Below are 21,197 nucleotides of genomic sequence, written 5' to 3'. Positions count from 1 at the left end.
TGTCTTTCTTAAGAGCTACTACATGAACAAAAACATGAAAACACAAAAAGGTAAAAATAAAAATATAATTGGAGCAACTTAATTTTTTTAATGTTTGCTACTTAAAAAGGTGTGTACATTGTTATAGTAATTAACTAGATAACATGGTAAAACTAGTTGGAGCAACTCCATTTTTTGAGTTATCAACTTAAAAACTTGCCTTTAGTCTTAGAATTATTAAGTAAGGTTGGTTGTTGGTTCAATGTAATTTCAAATTAAGTTGTCATAACTAAGAAAGGCTAATGGAAACTGTTGCGTTGATTTTTTTTGTTGAGTCTAAACATTTCCTTTTAGAGTGTAGTATCAACAAAGTCACTGTTAACAAAATCAACATCTAATCTGTCCCTTCAAATTGTGTGTTTGGATCAGCTGCTGACAGATGTGTATTATTGCTCCGCTCGTGAGTCCAGCCGCATCGGGTCCAGGCTGCTGGCACGGACGAAGCAGCTTAGAAACTGTTTAAACGAGCGATCGTGGGCTATGAGTGGATTGTTACATTCACCAGAATTTGCAGAAAATAGATATGAGACAATTTACTCAAACTTGGAGCCAGACCCGGCCAGGCTACAGGAGAGATCAAAAATATGCAGGGGTCCAGGACCCCCATGAGAACGACTGATCCTGTTGAACGTAGGCTACTGTAACCACTGTGAAACAATAAAACAACAACATTGATCTGATTCACCGGCGTAGCGGTCCCTCCCTCCATTCACTCTCTAGCTCTCTCGACCACAGCTGCAAATTACTGTAAGTAGCCTATGGCCTATGAACAGCGCCACTCTCCATTGCAGCTACGTTGTGGTCAAATGTGGAATTATCCCAAAATCTTTTGAGCTCCATCTCAGTACGATGCTTCCACCTAGTGGCTACAATGTGACCTACAATTTCACGCAACGCGTGAATCACGCTTTCCGTGAGGGAAAGCTCCATTTGAAACTAGTACCCACTGTATACCTTGGTGTAATTTGCTAGCGTATTTTCCTTTCCAGTGCTGTGGGCAGTTGGCATGATGTCTTCTCTGGAAGCACCAGCCTTAGCTTTCTTCTCTGAGAGGACCCTGCTTCCTCTGGCATGTACTCCTGCTGCAGTAATGCAGTAGCTGCAGCAGCTGCAGAAACACTGCCTCCAGATAATCCACTCTGTATAAATGTACTAGGCACTGAGACACCTGGTACAGATACATTTGTTGTCTGCATGCTGTCTTCACACAACCCCACCACCGGTCTATCAGGAAGAGCCACACTCTCAGTTAATATATTGATTTTTGAAACAACAGGCATACATCCAGTCTCTGTCTGACTGTTATTGTTTGACAGATTTTCCACTGTGGTTAATGATCCCACTGCCTGAGAGGTTACCCCACACAATTCATCTGTATTTGATTCCTGAGCCTGGCCACGGACACTCTCCTTTATCTGGAGTAATTGAGATTCTCCGGGAAGCTGATGGAGTCCTTCCCCAGTTTGAAGGCCTGGTCCTTGGGCTGAAAGATGGTTCAGGAGTCCAGAGTGTCTTATACTTGTTGGGATCAAGTTGGGATCAATGCTCACTATGTTTGAGGCAATGGAATTAACTGTTCCATTGGATAACAGTGCATTAGATACTGGAGCCTTGATGCTGTGTAGAATACTCCCCCCTTGAAGAGAGAGGCTGCTACCAGTCAGTTGCAAGCCAGCTGAGCCAAGCACAGACAAGTTGGTATTCTTCTGTACAGCAAAGGGAGACACGGGCTGCTGGGAGTTAAGATGACAATTTCCTGGAACCAATCCAGCATCCTGATGCCCAATGTTCCTTCTCTGTACATTTTCTCCTTCACCCAAGGTGATGGCAGAGACTAAATGGTCAGCAGTACTGGTGGTATTACAAGACTGGCAATTTTTGGGGTCCCTAGTCTCATCCTGGTCAGACGCCATATTTATCTGGACACCTTGATCACTTTTTGAAGTAGTTTTTTTCTGCGTTAAGATCATTTTGCTATTTCCTTCTTCACTGTTCTTTTCCTGCTTGTCTTCCTCACACGAGTGTCTACTTTTGGTGGATTCCTTTATTTTCCCACTACTAGATATTGTTTTCTTACCCAAATTTGTTTTTCTTTCCTTGTCTCCTCTTTCTTTTCCATTCTCCTTACTTTTTTTTGAGTTCCTTTTGTCCAAGTGGCCCTGCTCATGTTTCTTTTTAGGATGGACTTTGCTCTTTTGGAGAGGGCTCAAGTTTAGTTTAACTCTCAGTAGCCGACTGGATTGGGGTCTGACTCTGTGTCTCTTTTTTCTACCCATCTCCCTTTCCCTGTACAGCCTTGCTTCCTCCTCACTGTGGATATTTCCTCGCTCGAGGGTTCTCAAATGCTCCAAATCAAAATTTGCAAATCTTGATTCTTTTCTCCTACCCTTGTCAGTCAGTCTGTGTTGTGAAGGTAAACTATCAAATAGAGCAGAATCTCTCTTGTTGATGTGAATTGTGGATCTCATTGTCTGCTCTGGTTGGTTGTGGGTCTTAAGGCAGCTATTGTAGTCTAAAGTCTCATGTCTGTTTCTTTTACCTTCCATACCATTCCTGCCACTGTCCATATCTCTGTCTGTCTTATAACCTGATACGGTCTCTGATGTCCAATTGAAGGTTTCTTTCTGTGGATGAGAGGCAGAATAGCAGTTACCAAGAGGAAGAAGCATGTGTCTGCTCAGTGTTCCCTTCTGAGTCCCAGGATTTATCCTCTCTTCATCTGTCATCAACCTCATCCTCCTTATCTCTCTTTCCTCCTCTAAATCCATTTCTTTGTTTATCCGGTTGTTCCATCTCATTGGATTAAGGCCTTCCCCTCTGCCTCCTTTAGTGCCGCAGTTCCAGCACCTAAGGTATGCTCCATTCTCATCTGCTCTTGACCAAAGGCAGCTATCTTGATTTTCTGGCCTTGTGTCCAACATCATCGCTTTCTTGTCCAATGGCTGACTGCTACCAGTTTGCATGAAAAAATCCATCTTTTTCTCATTATCCTCTAGTTGGCTGACATAGTGGTTAATTACTGTGGTGCTTCTGTCTTCTTTGTCTTGCTGTAGTTTGCTCTCTTGTAGTTTCCTCCTGTGGGACACTCGGCTGTAAATTAGGACTCCCAGCATGGTAAAACCAACACCACCTGAAGCAGAGCAGGACAAGAAGTGTTTTAAGTAGTGGTTTCACATTAGATGAACACAAACAATTGAAAACTATCTTGCGGTATTCAAATATCTGGGAATTTGAGACCATCATCCAAAATGATGTATCAAAGTTGTAGTGCATAACCTTTATATGTCTGTTATATGCCCATTACACCCAATCCATTACTGGAAGAAGTTACACACTACAGCTTTAACTATCTACAAATATCTACACATAACCTGAAGGCTATGGGTGGTTCCATATGACATAGTTCTTACTAGCTGTCAACAGCAGTATGAACAACATAACAAACAGGCTGCCACAACACTGCCAAATAATATCTTACTAGCTGTCAACAGCAGTATGGACAACATAACAAACAGGCTGCCACAACACTGCCAAATAATATGTTCATTCTTTTATGTATTAAATAAACTATAATAATCTACAGTATGGTTTTAATTAGTAATGAATTAATTTGAGGTTTGTATACACAAATAATAATAATATATTTTTTTTTTAGAAACAGCTGAGAACTTGTCAGAAATTATCATTATGTCCATGTATATGAATGTATTGCTGCTATCTCATTGATCATATGATCTAACTGCCAATTGTCACTATACTATGGTGGCAACAGCGTTTTTGTTTGTTTGTTTTTAAAGTGAGGCACAGCTATGGGCAGAAACTTGTGCCACCAGAAATTGAATTTGAATCTTTTATATTTGAATTTGAATTGCTAAACTTGAATAATTGAATTGAAAATTTGAATTTGAATCACATAATTTGAAATTGTATTTGAATATTTGAATCATTGCATTGAAAAACTGTATCTGAATAGTATAATTTGAAATTGAAATCCAATGAAATTTGATCCTCACTGAAAATCCAACTCTCTCACAAGTCAAATTCAGTTTTCAAAATTCAGATTCAATTTCAGATTCAGACATCCGGGTACTTGAAGGATGAAGGAAGAGCAATCGAGCTCAGATACACAGGACTCCTCTCGGAGCTCGTAGAGAGTGTAGCCGTGCTTAACTGGTTCAACTCTGGTGCCTCCACAGAAATCAGAGCTACGCTCCTCATACAGGAGCTGCTGCTCCTGTCTTTGCTGCTGCAGCGACAATTCTCAGTCTAAACTTGGCTGAAACAAAGGAAGCGGAGGAAGCCGTCTTCGCCGTGACCGGCAACTACGTTGTGACGGCGACATGTTTTGATATCAGCGTTAGCTGCTAACTAGCTGCTAATCTAATCCAGCTCCACTGGACTTTCAAAGTAAAGTTGACGCCAGCTGTAAATGAGTTAAATCGTGAAACAGCGGTGCTTTATAGCCGATTTTAGCCTGGTCGCGACCTTTTTTATACAGTCTATGGTCGGGACCATGTTATGAGCTAAGCATAAATTACCATGGTGATCTAGCTGGGTTAAAAAAGAGCCACCTTTGTAGTGCAGGAGAGCCTGGCTTTTATACTCAACATACCTCGCTAACACACTAAACTCGCTTCACAGTACACCCATGGATAATATAATACATCCATGAATAACGTTACACCCCTCAGGTCTGCTAATCGATGTAAATGCAGTTAACGCAAAGCCGCTCGGCTACAGGCAGCGCCATATAGACATACAGGCATTAGCCGCTGTTAGCCAGGCTAATTAGCAGCTAACGCTGATATCAAAACATATCGCCGTCACAACGTAGTTGCCGGTCACCATAGATATATACATGTGTATATATCTATGGCCGGTCACGGCGAAGACGGCTTCCTCCGCTTCCTTTGTTTCAGCCGAGTTTAGACTGAGAATTGTCGCTGCAGCAGCAAAGACAGGAGCAGCTCCTGTATGAGGAGCGTAGCTCTGATTTCTGTGGAGGCACCAGAGTTGAACCAGTTAAGCACGGCTACACTCTCTACGAGCTCCGAGAGGAGTCCTGTGTATCTGAGCTCTTCCTGCTCTTCCTTCATCCTTCAAGTACCCGGATGTCTGAATCTGAAATTGAATCTGAATTTTGAAAACTGAATTTGAATTGTGAGAGAGTTGGATTTTCAGTGAGGATCAAATTTCAATGGATTTCAATTTCAAATTATACTATTCGGATACAGTTTTTCAATGCAATGATTCAAATTAAACAATACAATTTCAAATTATGTGATTCAAATTCAAATTTTCAATTCAATTATTCAAGTTCAGCAATTCAAATTCAAATATGAATGATTCAAATTCAGTTTCTGGTGGCACATATTTCTGCCCATACACAGCTGTGCAGCACAAAAGCATGTTTTTTTTTTAAAAATAGGTACTGATTTGTGGGGTAGCCTATTTGAAATACAAAATGTAATTTTGCATTCCCTTTGTCATGGAATCTGAAATGACCTATGTATAACTGTATGACTCTTCAATAACCCAAACTTATGAGGATCCTTTCAACTATTTATGCCAGACTGTGCAGTTGTGGGAATTGTAGAGTGTCAGTTTCTGAGGAAGGCTTAACTCTTACTAGTGTTTGTTATCCAGAGAAGAGACTAACTATCAGATTCCATGATATTTCTAATACAATTACACCCAATTACAAATGAACATTTTTTTCATTACATTGTGTATTATCTCACCAATAAAGCAGGTAACGGCAGTGATGACCAGATCCCGAGTATATTGCTGTGGCATCACCCTGCCTGTTGACTCTACCTGCAATGTGATGGCCTCAGGCTGGCTGGACTATTGAGATAGAGCTTTTTGTCTGGAGTAACAAACAGGTGACAGGACATAGGACATAGAATGCAAAGTTTGTCATGTTAATGCAGTGTATGTGGATGTGAACTTAAACTCGTTAACAGAAAACTGCTTCTCTATTATTGAGGTGTGCATGTACACAATGCTTGTTACCTACGATGTGAGCCAGTCTATGGCAGATGATATCCTCAGAAATAACCACACAGGATGGAGGGGATGATGGGGAAGCAGGCACATGCAGGGCTCTGATGACAGAAAGCAGCAACATCAACAAACACTTGCTGGCAGATTCACATTTGATTAAAATCAACATTCATGAAAATTTAATAGGCAAGATACATTTCTGTTGGTAGTGGATTGAAGGCCAAATGACCTCCAGTGAATAGTGACATAAAACTACTTGCCTCTCAATTATCCAAGACCAAGGAGATGGTTATCACATTTTTGAGGTACAGTCAATATTTGAGGGAAGGATGTTGAGGTGATGCGGTGCACACAGTGCATACGGAAAGTATTCAGACCCCCTTATGTAAGTGATAATGTCTGATCAGGAGTCCATTAATTACCATACTTGCCAACCCTCCCGATTTTCCCGGGAGAGTCCCGAATTTCAGTGCCCCTCCCGAAAATCTCCCGGGGCCACAATTCTCACGAATTTCTCCCGATTTCCACCCGGACAACAATATTGCTACACCATCCGACCTTCACTGGGCGCCGTTTCCGGCCGGACAATAATAACGGTTACACCTCGAAGTCAAGCGCGGCAAACAGAACAGAAGAAGAAGAAGCAGAAGAAGAAATGGCGAGTAAGAAGAGAAAGTACGCATGCAAGTTTAAAAATGAGTGGAAAAGAGAATTCCCATTCATCCAGGGCAGCTCGAAGGGGACGGGGTATGCTACCTGCACATTGTGTAGATCCGACTTTTCCATCGAACACGGTGGCCGAACGGATATAACAACACATCAAGGGTCGGAGAAGCACAAATCTGCGGCAACGCAGCACCGGTCCCAGCCCAGCATTTTGGGCCATCTTGCCAAGGGGAGACCTGAGGGTGTTATTTACGCCAGGGTTGCCAACTCTCACGCATCTGGCGTGTGTCACACGCTTTTAGGTCCTGTCTCACGCTCTCACGCCACTCAAACAATTCTCACGCCAAAATCAAGCGATTTGGCAAAAAAAAAAAAAAATTAAAGCAAGCTTTGGCACTCATCAATAGGCTCTCTGATTGGTGTGCGCGATGCTTATCCGCGTGTCGATTGGACGGCTGCTCAAGCCTGTGATCACAGCACAGTAGGACAGGGAGTTGTCGATCCGCGACAACTCCCCCCCCCCCCCCCCCCCCTCCTCCCCCAACAGTGGCACGGTGCTGAAGCCTGGACCCGACTTGGTCCGAATCCGATGGCCAAAAAAAAGAGGGAGAGAGCGAAGCCCGAGACACAACCTGACCTGACCGAGTTATGTTTAGATACAAGGAAAATTTTCTCCTCGGCTTACAGCAGAGCAGAGTGACTGACAGACCCGTGTTTCAGACCAAACACTCTATAGAAGTGATTGCTGTCGGAAGATACAACTATTTAAGACTTATATTAACACAAACATTCCGCTTACTTCTGCTTTAAATTGTTAAATATTATTATTATTATTTTAAGTAAGAAGCAAGTACAGTACAGTTAGTAGAAAAACTGTGTATTCATTACTGTGTACTTTGATAGGTGCCATTGCCCCCGAATTGGACAAGGAGGTGATAAAAATGTGCCAAAATCAACCCTTTGGTCTGATGTGTGATGAAAGCACAAGCAGAAACATGGATAAAGTATGTATCTAGTTTTTACACTTCTCATGTAAAGTAATTTGTGGCTGCTGTCAGTGAAAATTGCTCTCTAAATATATATATATATATATATATATTTTTAAAGGAGTTTGTGATATTGGCCAGGGTTTGTGAGGCTCAGGAGGTTGTGACAAGGTTTCTGCACATGCCAGTGTGCAACATTGGCACAGCACAGAACCTCTTTGAGTCACTGAACACAGTGCTAAGGTAAGTGTAAAGTCATTAATGTCCATGTAAATACGTTATAATATGCTAGCTAGGAGACAGACCACTAATAAGTAATGTTGTACTTTGTTTATTCCTAGTGACAGTAAAATTGCCTGGGGAAATGTTGTGGCATTTAATAGTGATAATGCCAGTGTCATGAAGGGGAAGCACAATTCTGTTGTCAGCAGAATCAAAGACATGCAGCCATCCCTAATTGACATGGGATGCATCTGTCATCTGGTCCAGCTGGCCACAGGATGTGGCATTAGGGCTCTACGCCAGCCTATTGAAGACATCCTCAGCAGCATATATGCTCACTTTGACATCAGGTAAGCATATTGATATGCCGCATGTCATGTTACACTTGCACATAAGTTAAAAGAGAGCCTCTGTGCCACAATTTGACAGTTATTGGATGTCATTTTGATTCCCTGGCTTTTCATTATTTAACAATTTCTTTCCTGTTTTTTGTTGTTGTTGTTTTTTAACCTTTCCCAACTTTAGTGCCAAACGTTGTGAGATCTTCAGAGAGTTTGTGGAGTTCACAGACTCTGAGACTCTGAAGATACTCCGGTATTGTGCAACCAGGTGGCTCAGCTTGCTGACGTGCATAAACCGGGTGCTCAACCAGTGGGATGCACTGCAAGCATATTTTGCCAGCCATGAGGATGTGGAGAAGCCTGGCAAGGTGAAGATGCTGGCAGAGCATCTAACCAGCAAAAAGACCAAGTTCTTCTTCCTCTTCCTCTCCCAGGCTCTGAAACCACTGGCTGAGTTCAATGTTATGTTTCAGGTCAGCCAGCCTATCAAAAGATAAACTTAAATAATTATAATAAATAATGCAGTTATCATCATTTTTCATAACTGATAATCCATAATGTGTTTCTAGGCTGAAGGAGTGATGGTTCATAGGCTGCACCAGGAGATGACCAGCCTGGTGAGGAGATTCATGGGGAGATTTCTCCCTGCCAGCCTTATTGCTGACGTCCCACTGAAGGACATCAAATTCAAGGACCAACTTCCCTGCTTGTGTACATGTTTATAGGGATGTGAACGTGTACTTAAATACGTACACGTGTACACTGTGCATTTTCCTGGCCAGCACAGGTACCAGGAGACCAAGACCCCCTGTCATGTCGGTCCTCCACCCTTCCTGATCCGCCGCAAGTTGCAAGAGCCCCGCGGAGCCCAGTCTCTCCCTCCTCTCCCACACTTCAGCACCTGTCCTGGGCTGTCAGTCTGCAGGGAAGGCGCGTGTCATAAGCCGTTGCAGACAAATACGTACACAAGCAGGGAAGTTGGTGCCTCGGCCCGGCGGAGAATTAATGCTCATTTGCTCATTTATTTGCTCAAACTTAAGCCTTATGTGATCATAATGATGAAAAGAAAACACATTAATTAATGGTACAACCTGAACTGAGACTCGAACCCACACTAGCGGATGAATCAGCTTACTGAGGGAGCTGTTCTACCAGGGGAGCTATCAGTCATAATGCTCTCGTTTGTGATCACTGTCACTCACATTTCACGCGTTGCGTGAATCTTGCTACAGTACAGTAAGTTACTGTACAGTCTTTGTCACTGTACAGAGTAGACACTCTGTAGCCTACTCACTAGCCTATAGGCACACCCCTCGCTTTCAATAATACACACGATATGTTGTGAGCCTCCGTCGTAGTAAAGCCCTCAGATCTACTCTTCGTGTAATAACTGCGCCACCTTGTGGCTAAACATCTACACTGAAGTCATCATAACTTCATAAGTTCTCATTTTCATTATGAATAGCCTACTATTATTGTTATTTGAAGCCGTGTCAGTCTTGACTGTGGGTGATGGGGTCCTCTATGTCTGCTAGTGTCTGTAGCCTACTAGCCCTACAGTAATATTTTTGTCGACATTATCAAATTGAGGAACTTTTATTTTGAAGGGCACAGGGCAAGGAAGCACACTAGCCAATCAGAGGACTCGCCCACCCACGGAAACAAAATATTGAGTGGTAAATTCGTTTTGTTAGATAAGAACCAAAAACGAGAAAACAAACTGAAATTTTGATTTCCGTTTTTTTTTCCAAAACGAAAAAACGAACTGATAGACTGATAAAACGTACCTTGGTCGTTAATCTATGCAATGTGTATGGGGTGAAATTACTGCCAAAACTCCACAAACGGTCAGTGTACGAAGTATAATTCAATTGCGTTGTTCACTTCAAACCATGAGAAATGTCATTTTTAGGGGTATTTCCTATTTCATTGACGTAAGACGTACAACGCAATTCAGCGCAACGAAGTGCCCGCTTGTTCCTTTCTCCAACTTGTAGGCTACAATGAAAATTGAAAAAGGAAGTCGAGAGCCGGAACCAGCCTTCAAAATAAAAGCTCCGCGTTTTGAAGCATGTTGGCTACAGCGCCGGACAATTTAAAAGAAAAAAAAACCCCGAAACGAATTAAATACAAACTCACAACAAATCGCCTAAACGATTATCATTTCATAAATGATATAAAGTGATATTTCGGCTACTTTCCCCACAACTGTCAGGATCCCTGGGGATTTTCACAATAAGGGCACTGGATCGCACTGAGATGCTGTCAACGACGTGAGGTGAGTGAGTCAAACTTTGTTGTGGTTGATGACTTCATCACTGCTGCACTCATGAAGTAGGTCACACGTTATGTTGTTTTTCATTTTTTCGACCTAACTTCTCCAACTAGTGTTTAAATTGTTGACCTGCTAACGGTTAGCTCCAGAAGATAATCAACGCTAGCAATGCTAATTGTTTACAGGTAAACTAGCTAGCGGTTGTAGCTAAGTAACAGCTGTTGGATGCTAACGCCACCTCATTTGAATATTTTCTTCTCTAAGTCTGTGAGAAATGTCCTCATTTATGGTAGAAGTGAATAAATACGCGTTTAAATGCTAGTTGTGTTCACAACTGTGTAAAATAACTTATTACCAGCATCATGTTTGTCCACGCAGACTACAAAGCAGTCTAAACTAAGTCTAAATGAAATATGAAATGTCATGTGTGTCTCTATTTGGCAGATGTGGGTCCACCGTGAGCTGATGCATGAACTCATCCTATGACAGCACCAGGATCAGCTTGAAAACAGCTGGTAAGTTGAGAGTAACCAGTGAGTAGAGTCCATCATTTAGACACATTTTTAGGGCATTTTGATCATCACATTTCCACGGACACGACTTCCTGTCATCATTTCATCAATTTATAATGTTTAAAGTTTGAATTCCGTGGGGAAGCTTTTAGTCTTCTTCTTTGATGTGGTGCATTTGTGTGGCAGCGTTATAGCGCCACGCCAGCTCCACACAGGCCTGCCACAATACTACAGTATTTTGAGTCGTGTATACACAGTCTGAAAGACCTCATCATTCCTTACTGTCCAACCAGAGTACTCTGCTCCCAGAATGCAGGTCTGTTAGTGACTTCCAGTATCTCTAAAACAGATTGGGAGGTAGAGCCTTCAGTTACCGGGCTCCTTTACTGTGGAACCAGCTCTCTCCATGGGTCAAAGAGGCAGACACTCTAGCTACATTTAAGTCTAGGCTTAAGACCCTCCTCTATGACAGAGCTTGCAGTTAGAGCTGGTTCAGGTAGCTCTGAACCATTTTATAGTTACACAGCTACAGTATAGGCTTAGACTGCTGGGGGACACATCACGTTACAGGAAGCCCTCTCCTCTCCTCTCTTTTTGTGTTGTCATTATCTGTTGTACTTTGGCCTTGGTCTTACACCCTCTCTGTGTTTTCCACAGATTTCTCTAGAGCTCCACCTGCAGTGCCTGCTTTCCTCTGCCCCTACACCAACCAGCCTGCCCATCAGTACTCCTGCTCTCCTGTGGATGGAGTGTCACTCACCTCAGATGCTTTTGAAGGAGCTTCAACATGTCTGCTTTCTGAGTCCCAAACTGTACCTACTAAGAATGGCTTTCACAGCAAAACACAGCCTGCTTTCTAGTGCAAAGGATAGTACTAAGACACAGACATGCTGGGTGCTAGGATTTTACAAATGTTGAACAATTAATAAATTAATTTGGAATTTATATTACCTCCAGAACTTCCATTGGCTCACAATTCCTTATCACATTCAGTTCAAAGTCCTTCTCCTCACCTTCAAAGCCCTCCAGAACCAGGCCCCATCCTACCTCACTGACCTTGTTGGACCATCACACCCCTCCCACTGCCTCCGCTCCTCCTCCCAGTACCAAGCACAAAACCTGGGGTTACAAAGCCTCCTCCATCGCTGCCCCCTCCCTTTTGAACTCTCTCCTCCACACATCCGTGACTGTACGGGCTGAAATGCTCTCAAATATTTGCTCAAAACCCACCTTTTCAAACTTGCTTTTTATTTTTAAGTGTAATAAGCTTCTGTGTTTCATTGTTCATGTATTGATCATCTTCTTTGTTGTATTTATTTCATGTATTCTTTTATCTTGTTTGTTTTACTATGTAAAGGTGACTTTGAGTAAATAAATAAATAGAATGTTTTTATTATTTTTATTAATCAGTGATTGACACAGTGCTTCAGACAAGAGGCTCATGAGGTCAGCAGAAACAATCATAGGGTCACACTACCCATCTACTTCAGAGTTGGCACAACTATGCTGTTTGTCAAGTGCAGAAGCATCATTAGAGACTCCTCTCACCTTTTGAACAGCCTCTCCCAACTCCTTCCACCGGGTCAGAGATATTGCAGTTGGAGACGCAGTACTGTAAGACTCAAGTCACAGTATGTAAAGTGTCTGATGACAATAAAGAGAACCTTCACTTTAACCATAACACATCATAACTTAATTCTTCTGTAGCAAAAGAGTTCGAGACAGGCACCACACAGTTTAAAGCATGACAAGATATCTCATATGTGTGAACAATTGTAAAAAAGAAAAAAAAAAGAAGTAAGAAATCCAATGCATTTTGAGTATACAGCAATATGAACAAAGGCTCCCGCACACTGTCTTTACTTGCATAGGTTTATTAAACAACGTTTCGGTCCTGAGACCTTCGTCAGGTTCACAAGGACAGTCTCAGGACCGAAATGTTGTTTAATTAACCTATGCAAGTGAAGACAGTGTGCAGGAGCCTTTGTTCATGTTTCTCAACCACACAGGTCTTCTCCGACGCACCTGTCCGTCTGTGCCGGTGTGCATGAGTTTCAGCTCAGCTTTGAGTGTACAGCAATAGAAGTTATAGTTGTAGTAGGGTACATTGATTCATTTTCATATGTAAACACTGCCTTTTAATTTACTGGATGATGAGAAGAGATGGTTATTCTTTGTCCAGTGCCCAGATGAAACATGCACAGTAGCTCATACGGGTCACAAAAATCAAAGTCATCATAAATCATTGTGGTATTTTTGTTGTTTGTATTCATCAGTGATGGTGTACACAACATGGCCTAATTCTGTCAGTAAAGCAATGCAACAGTTCTTGAAGATGAGATCATTTTACTTGTGCAATTGTCCCCTTTCTTGCCACACCCAAAATCCTATCATAATGCTAAATGTCTCCAATAATTGGAGGGTGCTATAAAATATCCACTAACCTAAAGAAATGGTGTGTTGTAGGATGGGTACATACTGTTATGAATCATGGGTGGTAATTAAATGAAATACATTTACAGTAAATTGATGTATAAATGTATTACAATAAGTGACAAGATGCTAAGAAATCTGAATAATAAGTCTGTTATACAGCCTCTCCAGTGCAGGTCAGTGAGGTTAGGACTGAGCAAAGTTCCATGCTTCATACTGTAGTTGTAAAAAATAAAATGTCAGTAGGGCCTACAATGCAGTTAACAAACACATCAGAGTCAGGTTCTGAGTTCCAACTTACAACATTTAATTCATGAACACAATGCATCAAAACAATAGAAAGTAACTAATTTCCAAAAACAACAAGAAGAAGAAAAAAAAAAGAAAGATTCAGAAAGTTCCCCTGATGACTTGCATCGCTTCTGACAGCCAGGAGGGGTGTGATGGTCCAACAAGGTCAGTGAGGTAGGATGGGGCTGGTTCTGGAGGGCTTTGAAGGTGAGGAGAAGGACTTTGAACTGAATGTGATAAGGAATTGTGAGCCAATGGAAGTTCTGGAGGTAATATAAATTCCAAATTAATTTATTAATTGTTCAACATTTGTAAAATCGTAGCACCCAGCATGTCTGTGTCTTAGTACTATCCTTTGCACTAGAAAGCAGGCTGTGTTTTGCTGTGAAAGCCATTCTTAGTAGGTACAGTTTGGGACTCAGAAAGCAGACATGTTGAAGCTCCTTCAAAAGAATCTGAGGTGAGTGACACTCCATCCACAGGAGAGCAGGAGTACTGATGGGCAGGCTGGTTGGTGTAGGGGCAGAGGAAAGCAGGCGCTGCAGGTGGAGCTCTAGAGAAATCTGTGGAAAACACAGAGAGGGTGTAAGACCAAGGCCAAAGTACAACAGATAATGACAACACAAAAAGAGAGGAGAGGAGAGGGCTTCCTGTAACGTGATGTGTCCCCCAGCAGTCTAAGCCTATACTGTAGCTGTGTAGCTATAAAATGGTTCAGAGCTACCTGAACCAGCTCTAACTGCAAGCTCTGTCATAGAGGAGGGTCTTAAGCCTAGACTTAAATGTAGCTAGAGTGTCTGCCTCTTTGACCCATGGAGAGAGCTGGTTCCACAGTAAAGGAGCCCGGTAACTGAAGGCTCTACCTCCCAATCTGTTTTAGAGATACTGGAAGTCACTAACAGACCTGCATTCTGGGAGCAGAGTACTCTGGTTGGACAGTAAGGAATGATGAGGTCTTTCAGACTGTGTATACACGACTCAAAATACTGTAGTATTGTGGCAGGCCTGTGTGGAGCTGGCGTGGCGCTATAACGCTGCCACACAAATGCACCACATCAAAGAAGAAGACTAAAAGCTTCCCCACGGAATTCAAACTTTAAACATTATAAATTGATGAAATGATGACAGGGAGTCGTGTCCGTGGAAATGTGATGATCAAAATGCCCTAAAAATGTGTCTAAATGATGGACTCTACTCACTGGTTACTCTCAACTTACCAGCTGTTTTCAAGCTGATCCTGGTGCTGTCATAGGATGAGTTCATGCATCAGCTCACGGTGGACCCACATCTGCCAAATAGAGACACACATGACATTTCATATTTCATTTAGACTTAGTTTAGACTGCTTTGTAGTCTGCGTGGACAAACATGATGCTGGTAATAAGTTATGTTACACAGTTGTGAACACAACTAGCATTTAAACGCGTATTTATTCACTTCTACCATAAATGAGGACATTTCTCACAGACTTAGAGAAGAAAATATTCAAATGAGGTGGCGTTAGCATCCAACAGCTGTTACTTAGCTACAACCGCTAGCTAGTTTACCTGTAAACAATTAGCATTGCTAGCGTTGATTATCTTCTGGAGCTAACCGTTAGCAGGTCAACAATTTAAACACTAGTTGGAGAAGTTAGGTTGAAAAAATGAAAAACAACATAACGTGTGACCTACTTCATGAGTGCAGCAGTGATGAAGTCATCAACCACAACAAAGTTTGACTCACTCACCTCACGTCGTTGACAGCATCTCAGTGCGATCCAGTGCCCTTATTGTGAAAATCCCCAGGGATCCTGACAGTTGTGGGGAAAGTAGCCGAAATATCACTTTATATCATTTATGAAATGATAATCGTTTAGGCGATTTGTTGTGAGTTTGTATTTAATTCGTTTCGGGTTTTTTTTTTCTTTTAAATTGTCCGGCGCTGTAGCCAACATGCTTCAAAACGCGGAGCTTTTATTTTGAAGGCTGGTCCCGGCTCTCGACTTCCTTTTTCAATTTTCATTGTAGCCCACAAGTTGGAGAAAGGAACAAGCGGGCACTTCGTTGCGCTGAATTGCGTTGTACGTCTTACGTCAATGAAATAGGAAATACCCCTAAAAATGACATTTCTCATGGTTCGAAGTGAACAACGCAATTGAATTATACTTTGTACACCGACCACAAACCCGCAAAGCATGTTTTACTCACGGCCAACAATTCACAAACAAACTCAGTGTGTTTTGCAAATACAAAACATCATTCACAAACTAATGCATTTTGTTTCACAAATAAGAAATGCACCTATCGAATAAATACACCATGCTTCAGAAACAAAAAACATATTTCTTCAAGTAAAAGAAAAAAAATCCTTCAAGTATAAAAACACAATTCTACAACTACAACTACAATTCTACAACTACAACAACAATTCTACAACTACAAACTCAATTTTACAACTACAACTCCAATTCTACAACTACAACTCAAATTCTACAACTACGGAACTGTCACGTGACTTTTGGCAGTAATATTCCACCCTCCGCGCCCACGGGCTGATCCACACACTTGCACTTAGAGCCACATGCAGACGTCCTGCAAATGTCCTGTAATTTGCACTCACAACGACAGGTGGTGCTGCTGAGTCAATTTAAGGCCGTCTTCTGTTGTGTTATGGTCCGCGAAAAAATAACAAAGAAGAAGAAGCAGTGTGGGAAATGGCGGACAGAAGAGAGGGGAATCAAGATCAGTCTGTAAGTTAACACATTTATTTTATTATCCCCCTCGTTGTAAATCATGCAATACTATAATCATGCAATGTTATATTGAGTTGAAGCGTTCTGCTTAGCAAAGCAAAAAAAAACAAACATTCAGACTGGGGCTGGGCCCCTCCTCGGGCTACACTGTGCAGCCTCCTGCCACTGGCAGCCGCAGCAGCAGTTGTCAGGACCGTAAAGGTAAGGAAATGCAGTCCTAATGAAGCACTGGAGCTGTGGGCCGATAGCCGACTGTCACCAACAACGGGAGCCTCTGTGTTATGTCGTTATGCCCTCGTGGTTAGCTGGGAAGACGGTGTTAGCGGCGGATGCTAACTGCTAGCCGTTAGCATCGAGCTAGCACAACACAATGGCCCTCATACTTGTTACCAGTCCAGGCTTAAGTTGACGGTGACTGCCAGGTTTCGGTCTGTGGCTCCAGCACTTCACTCTGACTGTATTTATTAGGTGCTGCTGCTGAGAGAGGGAATATAAATATTGAACATGTTGAAAATTACGATTGTGCTTTATGCACAGCTCCACTACTTCCTGAGCTTTAGCCAGCCTGGGAAAGACAGGGCAAAATCAGACAGGTTAGGCTCGTTCGAGATGAACTGCGCCTCGCCTGGACGGTCGGCGAGAGCAGGCGGCAGCAGCAGGGGGCGGTGACAGAAAGCTGCTGTCAAGTCGGACAGTTTCCAGCCGCCGTCAATACAAACAGGAAGTCACCAAAGTATATATTTCTTATGCTGTACTGCAATTGTCCAATAAATAACCAATATATTTCTCAGGATATAAGTTTGATTCAGTGTGAATATTTTTTTAAGCAGTATAGGCCTACAACATGAGATTCATATAATCTAGCATTATACAACAACACGTAGTGTTTGCAGTCCTAACTAAGAGCCAATCAGCTCATGATCCGGTGCGTTTCCCATCATGCCCTGAGGCTTGCAGACGGTTGCAGTCGGTGGAGAGCAACTGCGGCGCCTGGCTCTAAAAGCTGCGGCCGCCTTGATCTCGTGAGGTTATCGTTGCAGGCGCGTGCATGACGTCAGAGCAAGTCGGGATCAAGTCGGACACAAATCTAACTGGCATGCATTGCGCGCTGGTCACCGGCGATCGCAGAATCGATCGCCGGTGACCAGCGCACGCCTGGCTCATCTCAAACGCACCTATTATCTTTATGGGTGTACTTGGCTTAATAGTATTAATTTAGCTGAAAACTGCTTTTATGCTAATTTATTCCTTTATTCTTGTTTGTATGTTTGTGTTTCCAGAAGCCGGATTATGCTAATATTGCGACAGCTGCACAGAACTTGCTGTCGCTGTTAGCAGGGCAGGTTCAGGTTCCAGGCCAGGGACAGATTCAGGGACAGCAGCATCCCAACCAGGCACTTTGCCAGGAACCAAAATAGGCGAATGTGCAGCAGGAGATGTCCAAGTTAGAAAATACACAATGTGTCTACACTATAGTATGTGGGTCATTGAGATTTTGTATGACATGCCTTTCAATTTACTTTACAGGTCCTTTCCTGGTCTTTTTAGAAAAAACAGTGGCAAACGCAGATTTCCTGCACCATTTAAAACGGTTTCAGTAACATCCCAAAAAGCCACAAATATTCAGTTTTATTTACTACCCAAACCCATGACCAGAACTCCACAGGGGTCTCAGGAGCTCAGCCTGTTAATGGCAGGCTTAGGAAAACGGACAATATCAGTTCCTGAACATGGCAACCACTCAGAGGTAAGCATTTCTAAAATTATGTACTAAAGCAGGGGAACCATGTGCCATGGAGAGCCATGGGTGTGCAGGTTTTCCTTCCAACCAAAGACTTCCACAGTTGATTTCACTGATTAACACATCACCTGTGGAAGTCTTTATTTGGAATTGAAGAGATCATTAAGAATGATTTATTATTAAGAAGTGCTGTTCTTTTGTCCTAATAAGATGTCAGCAATGCTGCAGCTTGAATACCCTAAACTGGAGACGTTGTCTGGTGGATGGCTATTGTATAAAGCAACTGGTAAGCAGATACAGCATGATTTGACATTGTGTGACACATCTGAAATGGATTATTTTAAGTAAAAATTGTAAAATTAATTCAGTGTTGTTAGATATCTCTAATCATTTTCCAGGGCTTTTCTTACTTTAACCCCTGTTAATTTGATCACTTTCCCTCTGTCCAAAATAATGAAGGAGGAAGTGGCCAGAGAAAACTTGTGTTGATCCCGCCAGAGTCTGAAGGCTACACTGCAAAACAGCTTAAGACTACATCCAATTATGGAAAATACACAATCTTCATCAATCCACTTCAAGATGAAATAGACATTACGCCACTTCCTGCTGATGCCCCTGAGTTCAAAATGCCTAAATCGCAATGCAAGACCTGTGGAGATACTTTACCATTACAAGCCCTGGCTCTGCATGTAGTCTCTTGTAGCAAGTCTTCAAGTGAAGAAGTAAGTTTTTCTTAACATGACACTTTACTGAGCTAAAGCGATTGTTCTTGAAATCTTTTTTCGTTTTCAACGAATTAATATCAAAACAGCAAATGCTTCACTACTACAGTGATGTCATTAGGGCCACGGGCAATCGCACCGTGCACTGATCCCTACAGCTATGAAATAGCTGCAGGGACCAGTGCCCGGGCAAAGCCCGGACACTACTGTTATTGTGTGGATTTTTTCTTATTATTAGTGTGAATGCTGGAAGCATTCACAGTATTGTTATTCAAATCTTTATTCTTCTTATTATTAGTGTGAATGCTGGAAGCATTCACAGTATTGTTATTCAAATCTTTATTCTTCTTCTTATTATTATTAGGGCCGCGGGCAATCGCACCGGGCACTGGTCCCAACAGCTATGAAATAGCTGCAGGGACCAGTGCCCGGGCGAAGCCCGGGCACTACTGTTATTGTGTGGATTTTTTCTTCTTATTATTAGTGTGACTGCTGAAGCAGTCACACTATTGTTCTTCTGTTTGGCCATTTTCTTCCGCCTTTTTACGGTCTTCTTCTAGTCCTTCATACTTTGTGCTATTTCAACAATTCATATATCAAAACGTGCAGCTTTTTTTGAACTTTATCGGCATTACTTTTCTCTTTTTAACTATTTATACTTTTTCAAATATTTAACTTTTTCACAAAAAATCTCACATTCATCAAAGTCTCAACCTCTCTTCTTCACAACTCCACTGTAGTGTAGGGGTTAGGGTGGATGATTGCCAACCCTAAGGTCACTGGTTCGAATCCAAGGGAAGAACTCTTGTTATGTTATGTTGAATTCTGCTCTCCTCCCCCGCCTTCAATTGGTTACAGGTGTTTGTTATCTCCTTGATTACTCGTACCAGTTTGCAGCACATCATCACATTACAATGAATGACAACAGTTTTGAAAGCAGTGTGCTCTCTGTAGCCGAGTGGCAGAGTAAAGGTTTAGTGATCATATGGTCATGGGTTCGATTCCTGCCTCAGTCTTTTCACTTCATTGCTTGACTTTTGATTCCAATTATTCAGCTGTCATTGGACAGTCTTTGATTCCTCATAGTATAAAGCTCATTGTAACTCAGGTTCTCTGTGGCCATATGGTTAGTGCTCAGCCTGAAATTCACAGACATTTTCATTCTAAGTCATTCAAGCTTGACTCTCAAGCTTTCTTGATGTTGACAGTGTGCAGATCATTAACAGACAACAGTCTCTGCAACTGTGTGTGCACTGTGGCCTAGAGGCAGAGTGGAAGTCTAATGACCATGAGGATGTGGGTTCGATTCCGACCTTGGTCAAACGTTTGTATGGTGATCACTGCTTGCACTATTTGCTAATTCTGCAACAGCGTTCAGTTGCTGTCAGCAGTCACACCATTTCCATTCTTGGAAATGCTTTTTCTAGTTAGGGCCGCGGGCAATCGCCCCGGGCACTGGTCCCAACAGCTATGAAATAGCTGCAGGGACCAGTGCCCGGGCGAAGCCCGGGCACTACTGTTATTGTGTGGATTTTTTCTTCTTATTATTAGTGTGAATGCTGGAAGCATTCACACTATTGTTATTCAGTTCGGCCATTTTCTTTATACTTATTATTATTATTATTATTATTCTTACTACTTTCACCCTTTTTCAGACATCTTCTACTCCTTCATACTTTGTGCTATTTCAACCATTCATATATCAAAACGTGTGGCTTTTTCAGGACAAGGGTGCTATGACTTTTCTCTTTTATACTATTTATACTTTTTAAAATATTTAACTTTTTCTGCAAATTTTTTCCCATAGGAATGCATTGAAAACGTCTTCAAACTTTTAAAATCTTCTTACTTCTTTGAACCTCTAAAACGTCAGCATACTTTCTCCCACAGACTCCATTTGTCTTTTAAATTGTAGACAAACTTTTAATCTATTCACATATTACTCAGCTTATTAATATCTTCAACAGTTTTAGATTGTTGGCTGTTTTAAAATCATTAAAATTTTTCACAAAATTCAACTTTATAATGGTTGTGTATTGCGCTTAACGAGCAGGGCTTAGAGTGAGTGACATCATCGTTAGAGTGAGAGGGATCGAAAAAACATTCAGGATTTTTTCTGGATAAATTGCCAGCACGGCCAGAAATTAAACTCTAGACACATGATTTCCTCACCGGTTTGTAGCCACACTTGTCGTGTCTCATTTAATGTGCTCAGAACAGCAGACAGAC

At 42.0% G+C, this 21,197-nt stretch overlaps 1 protein-coding gene and 1 long non-coding RNA gene across 3 annotated transcripts; one reads left to right on the top strand and one right to left on the bottom strand.

The window, feature by feature from the left end:
• Positions 1-971: 971 nt before the first annotated feature.
• LOC146972699 (uncharacterized) lies at positions 972-5,886 on the bottom strand. The gene is made up of 2 exons (XM_085803429.1): positions 5,781-5,886; positions 972-3,169 (listed from the first exon to the last, which is right to left on the bottom strand). Exons 1-2 carry the CDS (start codon positions 5,833-5,835, stop codon positions 1,008-1,010), a joined length of 2,217 nt encoding a protein of 738 aa, XP_085659555.1. The 5' UTR covers positions 5,836-5,886; the 3' UTR covers positions 972-1,007.
• Positions 5,887-17,688: 11,802 nt separating this feature from the next.
• On the top strand, positions 17,689-18,966 carry LOC146972698 (uncharacterized). Of its 2 annotated transcripts, XR_015037952.1 has the most exons (4): positions 17,689-17,949; positions 18,033-18,252; positions 18,457-18,532; positions 18,706-18,966. It is a non-coding gene; the product is annotated as an uncharacterized LOC146972698 (long non-coding RNA). The 2 variants fall into 2 exon arrangements; XR_015037951.1 differs by having other exon boundaries at positions 17,689-18,252.
• Positions 18,967-21,197: the final 2,231 nt, after the last annotated feature.

Source organism: Trachurus japonicus, chromosome 16 (genome assembly GCF_045865225.1).
Source record: "Trachurus japonicus isolate A0001 chromosome 16, Traja_1.0".
NCBI lineage: Eukaryota > Metazoa > Chordata > Actinopteri > Carangiformes > Carangidae > Trachurus > Trachurus japonicus.
The sequence above is the reverse complement of the archived record's forward strand: the minus strand, read 5'-3'. Positions and strand labels throughout refer to the sequence as shown.

Excerpts from the sequence above, each read along its gene's own strand:
- LOC146972699 (XM_085803429.1), bottom strand. The coding sequence starts at position 5,835 with ATGCCACAGCAATATACTCGGGATCTGGTCATCACTGCCGTTACCTGC. Across the intron at positions 3,170-5,780 it reads TGCCGTTACCTGCTTTATTG|GTGGTGTTGGTTTTACCATG; the intron begins GTGAGATAATAC and ends GCTCTGCTTCAG.